Here is a 12,518-nt window from a genome sequence, read left to right as displayed (position 1 = left end):
CATTTCCCATGTACCTGACACGACCAAGAGCCAACGTAATATCAGGTTCCAAGTCCTGGATACAGAGGAGAAACCTCAGAGAGGCTACCATGGCTCCCACTGGTGGTGACAGGTGACATGAAGCAGGGCTAGTCCAGACAGACCAGGTGGGTTTCCATAAGCATAGCCCAGGAGCACACACCTGTGATGCAGTTTTGGCCCAGAAGTGCAACTCAAAAGCATGTGAAACTCCATGGGAGTGGAGAGGAAGACCTGGGAATGGGAGTACTGAAAGCCAACCTCTGGAGGCATCCTTCTTGCTCCCAGACAGGGCTTCCAGCTATGGCAGCGTGGCTGAAATATGCCTGATGTGAGCCAAACTGAGTCCACAACTCTCTGCTTTTGCAGTAGGTGAGGTTTTGGGGTTTTTTTTGCAAAGGAGCAGCAGCAGTGTGTGAGCTTTCATAACTGATGGTGCATGCATTTTATTTTGAACTTCTGTTTTGCCTGGTCCTTGGAAGGCAGGAGGTCTCTTAAAGCTCCTTTCTGTCCCAGTGCTCCCCAGATATTAATACTCTGTATGTTTACAGGGATGTATATTGTGGACCCTTTGGGGCATATTCCCATCTCCACTCCCATTCCCATCCCATCTAGCTGCCTTGAGCAAGCTTCCCACTAGAGGGAAGCCACAGCCAAGAACTGGGTAACAGGGACAGGCAGGGAGACTGGGAGGTCTTAGAGCACTCTCCCTGTTACAGGACAGTCACGCAGCTCATCCTCGGGGCTTGTGGCCTCCCTTAACCTGGACTGGGGCTGCCCTGCAGCAGGCAGACAGCCCTGCTTCTGGCCCCTCAAATCCCCTTGGGCCACACCTGCTTAGGGAAAAAGGGTCTGAGAAAGCCAGTCCACAGGCAAAGGGCATGCCTGCACGCCTGCAGAGGTGGGTGTTGAGCCAGCAGAAGCCCTGCTTCAGGAAGTGAAGCTGCCATGAAAATAATGCCTCCTGACCAGCATATCAAAGTTCATCGGATGGTGCGTTCAGCCCCAGCATCAGGCCAAAAATGTTTGCTTTTCCCCTTTTGCTTCTCCCCGCTTTTTTCTTGCAGTTTATTTTTTCTGGTTTTAGGACAGTTTATTGCAGATGCCACTTAGGCTTTGCATTCAGCATTTCCCACTGAGCCCACAGCTGCCCCCCTTAGGTCCCCACAGCCCTGCCCTCTCACCCTGCCGGTCGACAGTCGTGACTTTTTGGAGTCCTCATGGTTGTGATGGGCCTTGCTGACTTTGCCCATCTGCCGCTGCTGTTCATTCACCTTCTCCCTCATCACTGCCAGCTCCTTCATGCCCGTCTTCATGGGCTTCCGCCCTCCAGCTCCACTCAGGATCCCCACGGTGCCATCCACGTGGTTCTCAGCAAGAATGCTCTCAGACCGGTCATCACCATTATCTGCAGGAGACGGGGCAGACAAGAAAAGCATCCAGCTCAGTCAGGCGCTCCCTCACGTGTTCATCCTGCCCTGGATCATTTTCAGACGTGGCTGGTTACCAAGCCATAAAATCTTTGCATGCAAAAATTTTAAACTGCATTAGCCCTTTCATCTGGAAGGTGAGAATAGATCCTTTCATTCTGGAGTTATTACCACTCTAAAAGAGAGTTTAGAGAGCAGGGGAAATCATTGCTGGAGAAGTTCTTTATGGCTTTTCTGTGACCTTCTAAATTACTTCCCAAGAATGCAATTTTCCCATCAGAAGTCCAGTTGGATTGGAGATGCCAAGTGTACTTCAGCTCCAACACTTAAAACCACAGTGATTAGTAACAATACCTCAAGTCCATCTATCATCCCTCAGAGTATCTTCCAGGAGTACTTACTCAATATTCATGTGCTAAAATAAATTCTCAGGCCTGCTTTCAAAAGTATCTCACCTCTGTTCTGTGGCCATGTGGCCACCCTAACATCCTTTGGAGATCCTGCCATTTCAGTGATCATCATCCTTGCCACACCATCTCTCCCACTGTTTGTCATACACTGTGTTATTCATCTAGTTTCTACCTACTTCTGCATTTGGCCACTTCTGCTGACAGTAGAACAGTCACAACTCTCCCACTGCTGATCCCAGCTACTTCAGCCATTTCAAAATCAGCTAGCAGAAATCTGACGATTTCTGGACTTTTTCCATTTCCTCTGCTCTGTGCTTTATGCATTTTCCCAATTCACTGGGAATTTCTGAGAGCAAACCTTGGCACAGCAGGACAGGATGGTCACAACGCTGCAGACACCAGTCTCTTTGGACTTTGCAGCGGCAATGAGGACAGATCTCAATTCTTCCTGTTTGCTCCAAACACCTAGGAGGTAACAGCTGATCACTCCTTGTTGCCTGCTCTGATCTGGCTGAGCAAGCATATCTAATACTATAGCTAAATATAATATTGAAGCTGACACTGAATTAAGCTGGGACTTGAAGCAAGACCTCCAGAGGTCCCTTCCAGCCCAAATTAGGATTGAACCCACACATGCACATCACCTCCCTGTGCAATAACCCAGGCCATGCTTTGTATGTCTCTGTGTCTCTGTATCTCTCTATAAAGACCTCTTCAGCAGCTCCATAGGTACCACACCGAGGGACAGACCAGGCTGCTTTAGTGGTGGTGACAAACAGGAAGTGTCTTTCAGTATTGCTAAGGAAGAACTGTAGCACCCAACTTCCCAGCACCAGAATTCTCTCTGGCACCTCCAATTTCAGCTTTCCAGCCTCATGGAACTCAGGGACTCATCTAGAGGTAAAGAAATAGTATCAAACTGTGCATGATGCAGGGAAGCAATGCTTTAGCTCATGTAACAATGCTTAATTTATGGATCTCTCCTGCTTCTCAGAGGACCAAACATACAGAGCATTTACAGATGTTAACCGTTCCTTTTTTCAGTATCTGCATGATGACGTTTTGTCAGGGCATAGCCCTACTGCCATGACAGAGTGAAAAATTGTGATAAGGAAGTGTTTTATTTCTGCCACAGCTTTCTAAGCTCTTTTCAGGTATTACAACCCCAAGCTCACAAAGGAGAAACTGCGAGAAGAGTTTTGTCTGAACTTACTCAGCAAACATGCAGCTGCCTGATGCTAAGGTGGGCTGGATCAAAGAGCCAACCAGCCCAGCCTGCCATTCATGAGAGACCATCAGCAGCTGCTTGGGAGCAGAAGGACAATTCCCACTCTGTGCTGCACACCAGCAGTAAAAGCACTTTCATGGCTGAAGACTGCACCTGACCCACAGGATTCAGAAGCTACCAAAAGACCCATCCCTCAGTAGATTTGTCCAGTATCTTTTTGAAGTTCTTCACAATTTCCAGAAATACTAAATGCATTTGGTCTGCAAGTTTTTAGCTGCTTAGGTAGCAACTGAAAAGCAAACATCGGGCAAAACCAATCTGGCAAAATCCATTACTTTCTTCAGTTCTGGTTCCAGATGAGAACTGAGACCAGGTTTGATAGCCAGATGGGCGAGCTCAAAGTCTAGGCTGCTGTCTGGTGATTGCCATCTGGCCATCATCCTAGGAGTCAGACAAGCAATATTTTGAGCAGGAATACTCTGTTTATACGCCAGTCTCCCAGTTAATTAGAAACACATAGTGAGAAGAGAGAAGGCCATGAGGCTGCCTTTAGAGAGGATCAAATAAAAAAGCACCATGAAGAGATGGGCAAGGCTGGCCAGGCCCTGATCCTCAACAAGCTGCTTAGGAGAGTTTTAGCCTTCTGGCCTCCTTTGCACTCCTTTCCTTGGTGTCCCCCAAGTTGTCAACAACAGCAGAACAAGGACAACAGCAGGGCAGCTTCTCAGACACACTGCAGTCCCCTGCTTCAGTCAGAAAAAGATAGTAAAAACTGACAGAAAAGCAGCAAACTGGAAGTGATGTCTTCCCCCATCCATTCTCACTCCTTCCTGCCTCCAACTAAAATATATAGACATCTGCCCAAATAAGCACTGTGCTAGTAAATGCAGGCAAGCTGGTAAGCCTCTTGTCGGCTGATTCATTCACAAAACCTGCTTCTGATAATATTTTTGCTCATTTTTCTCACTTTCCAATGCTAACAAATATCAGCCCAAAGAAAACCACCGATGGGAGTGGAGTGTGCAAGCCAATGTGCATGAACACACCCAGGGACAGGAGAGATTGGTCTTGGCTCCCCAGGCACCATCACAGGAGCAAGACTGGATCAGAGGCCAGGAAGGTCTAGCTGCTATTGACTGTAAGCTCTCCTCTCTAAGGCCAAGTCAGCCATGGTGAGCCATGCCTTTCACCCTGCTGCCAAGCTGGACTGGTCCACCTGGGGCTGATAGCAGAGCCCCATCACAGCTTTTCCCTCTCCCAAATCTGGTGCTGCTCTTAGGAGAAGCTATCCTGACTGAAGGAAGATGAGACAGAAGAGGTTAGCCGGGTGTGCAGAGCACCAGTGTTTCTTTCAGTACAAGCTGCATGCACAGGAGAAGGCTGAGCACCAGGTGTGGTGGACCACATTTGAAAGAGCAAAAGGGCCAGGGAGCAACAAGAGTGGAGAGATAAAGACTCGAGGTCAGGACAGTACAGAGCATGCCACAAGCCAAACAACCCCTCTTACAGCCAGATAATGCTTTTTAATGCTGCCCAAAATCTGCAAGTCATGCTTGTTTATTACAATCCATGACCTAATGAAGCCACCTACCATCCCTACTAGCATGGGATGGGCAGGTATGTAATAGCCTCAAGACACAGAGCCCTAATCTGTCTGTTACCCTGGCCAACACCTTTTTGCTGACCAATTTCAATTCATACTAAATATCTGTAAGGGAGTGGTGCCAAACTCCAAAACAATTATTTTATAGTTCTCTCTTATGGCATGTGGAAAACATCTCCTGTGTTATTTTGGATCAAAAGGAAGAGAGTTTTGTGCAGGGTGGGACAAATGTGGCAGGAATCTAAGCAGATAGCTGAAGTTCTCCTAAATGCTGATGTAGAGTCCATGAAACACCTCTCTACTTGCCAAGAAAACGATTTCTTTATGGCCTTTTTCAAGGAAAATTCCCCTTCACTTCAATGGGGCGAGGACTTGGCTGAGGAAAAAGCCTGTTTAAATGGCCATCAGTTAACATCTGTAGGGAACTGCACCATCTCGCCAACATTTTCAAAAGTGACTACCAATTTCCAGTGCTAAAATTTTCGGGAATCTGGTTTTAGACCTCTAGGCACCTCTGCTGAGACAGTTGAGACACAGAGGGGCTGAAAAACAACTTGTCACTTCCAGAGCTACAAGAAAAAATGTACCACACCAAAAAAGGCAGCTGCCTCAGGTTAAAAATATATTTTTATCCCTTTGAAGAGCCCTGAAGTGTATCTGGGCTGCAGAACGGATGGAGCCAGTAGCACTCACTTAGCACTGCAGGGCCAGGCTCTATCACGGGGAGCACACACCATGCCAAGGACTGCAGCTGCCCTCGCCAGTGCTGCTCCTGTTCTCTCTGCACTTGCTTTCCTTCATCAACACTTTGCCCAGAGGGTTTCACATGCACTTGTTTATCTGCCTAGGGTATTTAAATGCTGATGAAGGTCCCAGACCCACAGAAAGTTGCACCCAAGTGGCCTTCAACACCCCACCTGAAACTCCACTAACTCGGGTCCCGGCTGTATCCTGGGCTGGACAGGACTTACATCTCCCTCCCACAGCAATCACAGCCTCCATTGGCCAGCACTTTCCTTCTGAAGACATCTGAGGGCTTTGCAGTTCTTTAATTACCCTGAAGACAGAAAGGTGTTCCTCCTGAACTGAATTTGTTAAAGAAAAACAAACAAACAACAACAACAAAAAAAGGCACAGAAATTTATGAGAGTGCTGCACAAAGCCATGCAGGGAATATATATGAGTAAATGAAGAAGCCCAAGACCTGGCCTGGCACTGCACCATGTACAGGAGTGATCACATTTGGGGTCGCAGGAATGCAGCGTCCATGAAGAGATTTTTCACTCTGAGCAGTGTCATCCATCCTATCTAGGTTTGGGGGCTTTTTTGCCTCCAACTCTTTCAGCTTTTTGTGTCTGCAAGTTCTACCATTTCAGTATAATTTAAAAGCCTTATTGCTTGCCACTTTTTATTTTAAGGAGCAGAGCTGCCTGTCCCAGGCTGCCAGGAAGCCAGTGCTTGTCCGGTGCAGCCTGACAGCAGACAGAGCCTTTAAGCCTGACCTTTCATATGCACAACAGCCCCAGCAGAAGAATTACTTGTAGGAAGTCAGGGAAGGAGTAGCCAAACCCCAACCACAGCCCCGGTGACCTCTGCCTCATCAGTCTGCAAAGTACTTCTAGAAGAGCCCTGGGCAAATGTGCAACAGCTCTGATGTGTGTGTCTCTGACCTGGAACTCAGAAACCTCAGAAAAACTTTGCCAACAAGGATTTTACTGGCATCGCAATTTCCTCACAGCAGGAACTGCCAAGAACAAAGCCCACCCCCCTATACCCAGGACCTTTGGCTCACACACTACCCCCAAAAAGGACACAGGTTTTGCTAATTAGCACTGCCAACCTGTAAAGCACCGAGCTGTGTCACAGCATCCATCCACACTCAGCTGGCAGCAGAGGGAAAATGTGGGAGCATCAGTGCACAGTCTGGCCCCAAGCATCATCAATCCAGTCTGGATGCAGCTGTCCCGAGGCAGATGAAACCAAAGCATCCACTCAAGTTTCACTTTTCACTTTGTACAAAAGTGCATCTGGAAATGCCACGGGGAGAGCATAAGGAATGAGCTGTATAGGAGAGAGGGCAGTGGGAGAACGGCACACATCAGAGAAGAAGCATCACCTGCCCTGGAACAGCATCTCTCACAAAGGACAACCATGGATGCTCAGGGGAGGAGCAGAAGAGAATTACAGAGCAATTCTTCCTCTACTCTCCTCCTGGCCCTTGGCAGTTAGGAAACCAAAGCTATTTCTTCTAGACTGGGCTTAACAGCCACTGACCGACCTAAAGAGGGAAAAGCTGTGCATGACCCCTTCTGGATTCAAGAACAGAGACACCCCCATATTGCTTCCTGTTCCCTCTCCTCAGCCAGCAGCCTGTTCTGCTTAGTCTCATCCAGTTCTGCACAGGCAACATGTCATGCTTAAGCTGTTGATTTGGTTGCAAAGGACTTACAAGTCCAGAGGTGTCTGTGCCACCCAGCTTTTGGGAGGACTGGCCTGAAGACCAGTCATCCCAATCTCTCAGAAACACAGGCTACCATGGGACACTGATCACTTCAGAGCACCTCTCCATCTGCTGAAGAGCTCCCCAGGACTCTCTGCCTGCCTGCACTCCCAGGGTTATTTCATCACACCAATTTGCTCAGTATCAGTGAGGAATTGCACACTACAGCCAGAAAATTCCTGCATTGGTCTCCAACACCTCTGTGATAAGCTGTCCACAAAGCACTCTCAGATCTCCTGGGGCCAAAAGTCCTAGGGCTCTGCAAACACCCTGTCTTTTTTTGCCATGAGATCTTTTCAGCCCATCTCGACTAGGAGGGAAAGCAGGACCGGGGAGGGAACAGCATGTTCTGGCCAGGGGTTGCTTAGCAAGCTGCCCTGAGCAGCTGGCACCGAGGGGTGATCCAAGGGGCACCCAGTGCTTTCCTTTGACTCAGGCATCCTACAGGAAATGCTTTATGCTCCTCCAAAGTGCCAGGGACACTGACTCCAGGCAGCACAGCTTTCAGCAGCCTGCTTTGCTCTCTTTTCTCTGCCTATTCCTGGTGACTGGAGAGCTCAACTTTCCCTCCTCCATCCACCTAGGGCCAGAGCCAGAGGAAAATCTCTTACCACTGCACAGTGCCTTGTAGCACACCTGTGCACCTCTGCACACAAAGCCCTCCAGCACCGAGGGACAAGCAATACTGACATGAAGCTGATGTCAGATGAGGACAGGAGAGAGACAGAGATATCCCTTCCCCCTGCTTTACTTCAAACAATCTTTTTTTTTTTTTTAAACCATGTTTGTAGACTGGTTTCCCAAGGATACAAGACTTGTGCAATTACACAGCCTGCCTCTGTGTTTCTGCATGTGCGTATGTTTGTATGACTGCCTGTCTCCCTATTAGTTCTCCTCCCCCTCCACCTCCCAATATATCTACAAACACGTCAGCAAATGCCAACTGCATCTCAAACAGGAACACAATTCGCAAAAATAGTAAGTTTCCACCATTTCATGGAAATGTGCAACCAGGCTGAAGAGACAAAATAGCAGGGTTTGTTTTGTTAGCTTTCTTTCCAAATTATTTGACTGAAGGGCCATGTAGCACATTACCAGTCCACTCTGCAGACCCCAGCAAAGCACAAACCACCTCTGGGGAAGGTCTGCTCCAGCCTCCCTCCTGCCAGCAGTGAGCCTGCACATATTCTCTGTGACACCCTGCTCTCTCCCACACCAGCTGTTCACTGTGTGCCAAGAATGGTGAGAATGCTGTTCAGGACCCTCAAAAATGCAGGAGGAATGTTTCAAGTCCCTTCATTTACCAAGCTTCCACTTACAATCCTGCTTTTCTTTCACCACTTCTCCCGAGCACAGAGTTGCTGTACATCCCAGTGCACACTTACAGCAGAGACACTCTGGACTTACCTAAAAGCTGAGGCTGAGGAGCCAGAGGGTCTCATCTCATGGCTGGTGATGGTGTTTTTGTGCACGTACTTAACCTCAACGTGTGAAGGCAGCATGCTCAGGGGAAAGACCTTTAACGCGTTTGGAAGGTTTTGCTGAGTGAGGCTCTCCAAGCTCCCTGCCACCATAAAAGCATTCCCCCTTGTTAGTGAACCGTATCTCAGCCTTTTCAACACAGTTCTACAATTAGCCCTCTACAAAGCCCCAACATTCCCAGCAGAACCAAATGAATTAACTTGAAAACGCTTCCCAGCTTAAATTAATTGCACTGCAGCTTCCCCATTTGACATTGACCCTGTCTGTAAAATCCCCAGAGTAGTTACTACTTAGTCATTAGGGGCTTCTGCCTGAATGAAACAAGCCATTAATCCTACCAGGCCAAGTCTCTGCTCTCCTTCTCCACTCACTCAAATGCATCTGTGTGGTCTTCAGGTGCCCCAAAAAGCCTGAACCAACTTCCAGTATAAGATCAGTACCTAAATCCTTGGTTCCTATGAATTTCCAGAATAAAAGTGAACCACAAAACCACCTTATTCACTTCCTATAGGTTTAACTGCTGTGTTCATATTAACTGTATTTCCGCAATTGAAACATGGGCTCATCTCTAACCCCGAGTCCAAATCTGTCAGGGCTTTTGCATCCCACAGTCCAGAGTATGCAAGCACAGAAGAGTTTTCCTTACTGCAGCCTCCATGGGGATGCCTGCATGCTCATTACTATTTAGATGATCCCTGTTTGGCATTGGGCTGCTGCACCTCTCTTTCCTGCAGGAGAGCCAGATGCTGCCAGAATTACAGAAGCTGTGAATCTCAACAAGGCTGATTCCCAGATATGATGCTCTGCAGCCTGCCAGGAAGGACTGATGAAGGACATACGGACACACAATCACAAACAAGAAACTCTTCAAAGCACTAAATGTTTCTGCCTCCCTCACACATTTGGGGAAAAATTATAGCTTTTCAGACTATTCTCCTATTTTTAAATTATTACCCTTATAGGTCCAGGAAGTAACAAGCAAACACCATGCTAGCTGGAGAAAGACTGCCAAAGATCAGTTTAAACCCGCACAGACAACAGATGGACTACTAGAGGAAGTATTCACATCTGTCCATGTCTCTTGGTTAGGGTGCTTTAGCCAAATATTAGACATCTTGCTTCAAGGAGAGGTGACTGAGGGAAATTTTGTGGGTTCCATCATATGAGAAGCTAAGGGAAATCATCTCTGACAATGCCCTCTGCCTGTTCCAGCTCCTCAAGGATAGACAAAAGCTCACCAAAAAGATGTCCTCAGGATCAGTGGCTGGTGGGGAAGTGGCTCTGGACACGGCATAACCAGAGGAGCCTGCAGTAGAGTAGTGCATCATCTGGGAGGGCTATGTGCAGCACAGCCAGAACTCTGACCTTGCACCCTTCAAGAAAGGTGGAAAAGCCTCAAAACTAGGAATACCCCCAATCAAACAAAAAAAACAACCCACAAATAAAGCAAAAAACACTTAAAATGCAAAAAGGTGCTTCATCCTGCCTGCGAGAGCCATCTCTCACCTATCTCTGGTATTGCTCTGCTCCCTTCTCAGCCACATTGGCTTCTCCAGTTATTATGCATACCAATGGAATGAACTTCAGTCATTTGTATTACTAGTTTTTAAATAACATCTCACTTTTCCAAAGTCAATTTTCCAGACGGCAGCTCAGGCCAGGGCTCCCCTCACCACCCACCCAAATATCATTGCACATTTCCTCGAAGTCTGCCTTTTTCAAAACAGATTATTATTACAGTAATTTCTTCCCACCTTCTCAGAAACTCTGCCAGAGCCCAACAGCCAATACCATCAGTGTCACCTTAAGGTCTGCTGGACCCACTGTCCTCACGCAGCCCCTGAGCCTTGCAGCAGCCCTTAAAGCCAACCCTGTCTGCTTTTTCCCCAGAAATCTGCATTCCCCAGACACAAAGCACAGGTGGCTCCAAATAAAAGCAGAGCACTGAACCATATGTAGTACCTGCTGCAATTTAGTTGTGCCATTTTTGCCCATGAGCATCTCCCACCTGCCTCCAGCACACACAGTCATCGTCCTCCCTCCTCATGAGGGCTATTATGAAGTTGCTATATCCCACATTTAAGCCACAAGTTGAGCTGTTCCCAGATTGTGTTTTTTTCCTCATTCCACATCCAAGCGAAGCAACACCACAACTGTTTCAGGTTATGTCAAAACAATTTGGTCATCTGTTCTTGAGGCAGTATTTCACTCAGTTTTGCATTCACTTTGCTCAATTTCTTTAACCCTTGTTTTACCCTTCTCCCAGCTAGAGGCAGAGCTGAATTTGAACCCCTGTGTTCAAGTACTCCATGAGAAGGAACTGAACCAGGTCTTGCATGTGTATTTGTTATGCACATTTACTATTTATCTTGGTATGTGCATTTACTGAAACAAAGCAGCTACCACTCTCTAAGGATAAAGTCTTCACTAATACAACATCGCTACTGAAATAACTGGGAGCTTTGACAAAAATTAAGACTTTGCAGATTCATCTCACTGCTGACTGGCGCATGCACAAATGCAGGAATACAATGAAATGTTCAAACTCATGGATACTCTACCAGAAGGCAGCAATTTGATCTGTAATAACTGTTTGTGGCATACAAAGGCCATGCACATGCAAGTAATGCAAGGTACCTTTACGGTCCCTCGGTGACTTCCAACCTCCAGAGCCCACAGCATAGCCACATCCATACCACTTGGCCTTCAGAAGGGGAAGTTTCCTCTCCACAGGTGTGAGGGAAGCAGTGCCAGGCAGCCTGCTGCTTCACTCTGATGTTGTTGCTTTGGTCTCTTGCCTTTATAGAAAAAAGGGCTGGATCTCATTTTGTTTGAAAATGACTCTCTATTTTGGGCCACCTATGAAGTTGCCCAAATTCAAAACTCAGGAGTTTGCAGACTCCTGCTTAGCAAAAGGCAGGAAGAGAGAGTCATAAAACTGTGGTAGAGGAAGGAAGACAAGGGGAACATCAGTAGCTGCATTCCCAAGGAGGATGGAGGCATTGCAAAGCTTAAGAAACAGACCACCACAGAACACAGTGATGGAGACAAATGTGATAACCCAGCTGAACCACTGGAATGGAAGCTGGGATGCGCATCAGTCAGCTTTCCATTTAAACAGCTCCAGAAAGCATTTTGTGCAGAGCCAGCCAGCAGGCTCAGCACCAAGCACCCTGGTGTGTGTGCTTTACACCTGATCTACACAGCACCCCTTTCTCAGCCAGATACTACTTAAAGCCTTGGAAGAGATCCAGGTATGTGGCAAAGAGCCCTTGAAAAGCGGGAGCTGATGATAAACTGGGTGGGATGGCCCCCAAGTTAGAGAAAACCACCCCTGCCTTTGTAAACAACCCAAGCAGTGAAACACTGAACTTCAGCAAGGAAGCGCAGGGAATCCCCTGGCTTCCAGGACTGGCCTTCCCACGGAGCTCACCCCAAACACCATAAACTGGCTTGTGCCATACGGATGTTTACGTCCTCCTCCAAACCAATCCTGAACATGGTCTATGCCTGGCGTGGGTCAGCCTCCCCAGCCACAGCCCAGACAGCTGCTCTGCACCAAGCAGGGCTCACACTGTACTCCGCTCATGTTGTACAGCATGCAACAGCTTTCACCTGGCCTTTGTCTATGGTATTTGGGAACCCCCAAATTTTCAAAGCAGTCATTTAAGGGCATGTGAGTCCCCAAGTACAGGGTCTGGGGAAGGAGCTCATTAAGGAGGGCACTAAATCATCCCAGGAGCCCTAAGGTGGGAGGCTGTCAGTAGGTAGATTGCCCTGCAGTGCTGTAACTTGCACTGCTCTCAGACAGACCACCACAACTGGAAAGCACTGTAACCACAGCCAT

At 47.7% G+C, this 12,518-nt stretch overlaps 1 protein-coding gene across 6 annotated transcripts in view; it reads right to left on the bottom strand.

The window, feature by feature from the left end:
- The window catches only part of IGFBP2 (insulin like growth factor binding protein 2), a 58,147-nt gene that overhangs the window by 2,828 nt on the left and 42,801 nt on the right, over positions 1 to 12,518 (bottom strand). For 4 of the 6 annotated variants that reach the window (XM_040070193.1, XM_040070198.2, XM_040070196.2 and 1 more), the window contains exon 2: positions 1,203 to 1,426. In XM_040070193.1, the coding sequence (XP_039926127.1) occupies positions 1,203 to 1,426 (224 nt within the window). Of the gene's footprint in view, positions 1 to 1,202; positions 1,427 to 2,216; positions 2,324 to 6,529; positions 6,645 to 8,596; positions 8,765 to 12,518 lie in introns of those variants that run through there. The other 2 variants (XM_040070194.2, XM_040070195.2) reach the window with 2 other exon arrangements.

This window comes from Hirundo rustica, chromosome 7, assembly GCF_015227805.2.
Source record: "Hirundo rustica isolate bHirRus1 chromosome 7, bHirRus1.pri.v3, whole genome shotgun sequence".
NCBI classification, from domain to species: Eukaryota; Metazoa; Chordata; class Aves; order Passeriformes; family Hirundinidae; genus Hirundo; species Hirundo rustica.
Note: the sequence above shows the minus strand (reverse complement) of the source record. Positions and strands in the feature narration are given on the sequence as shown.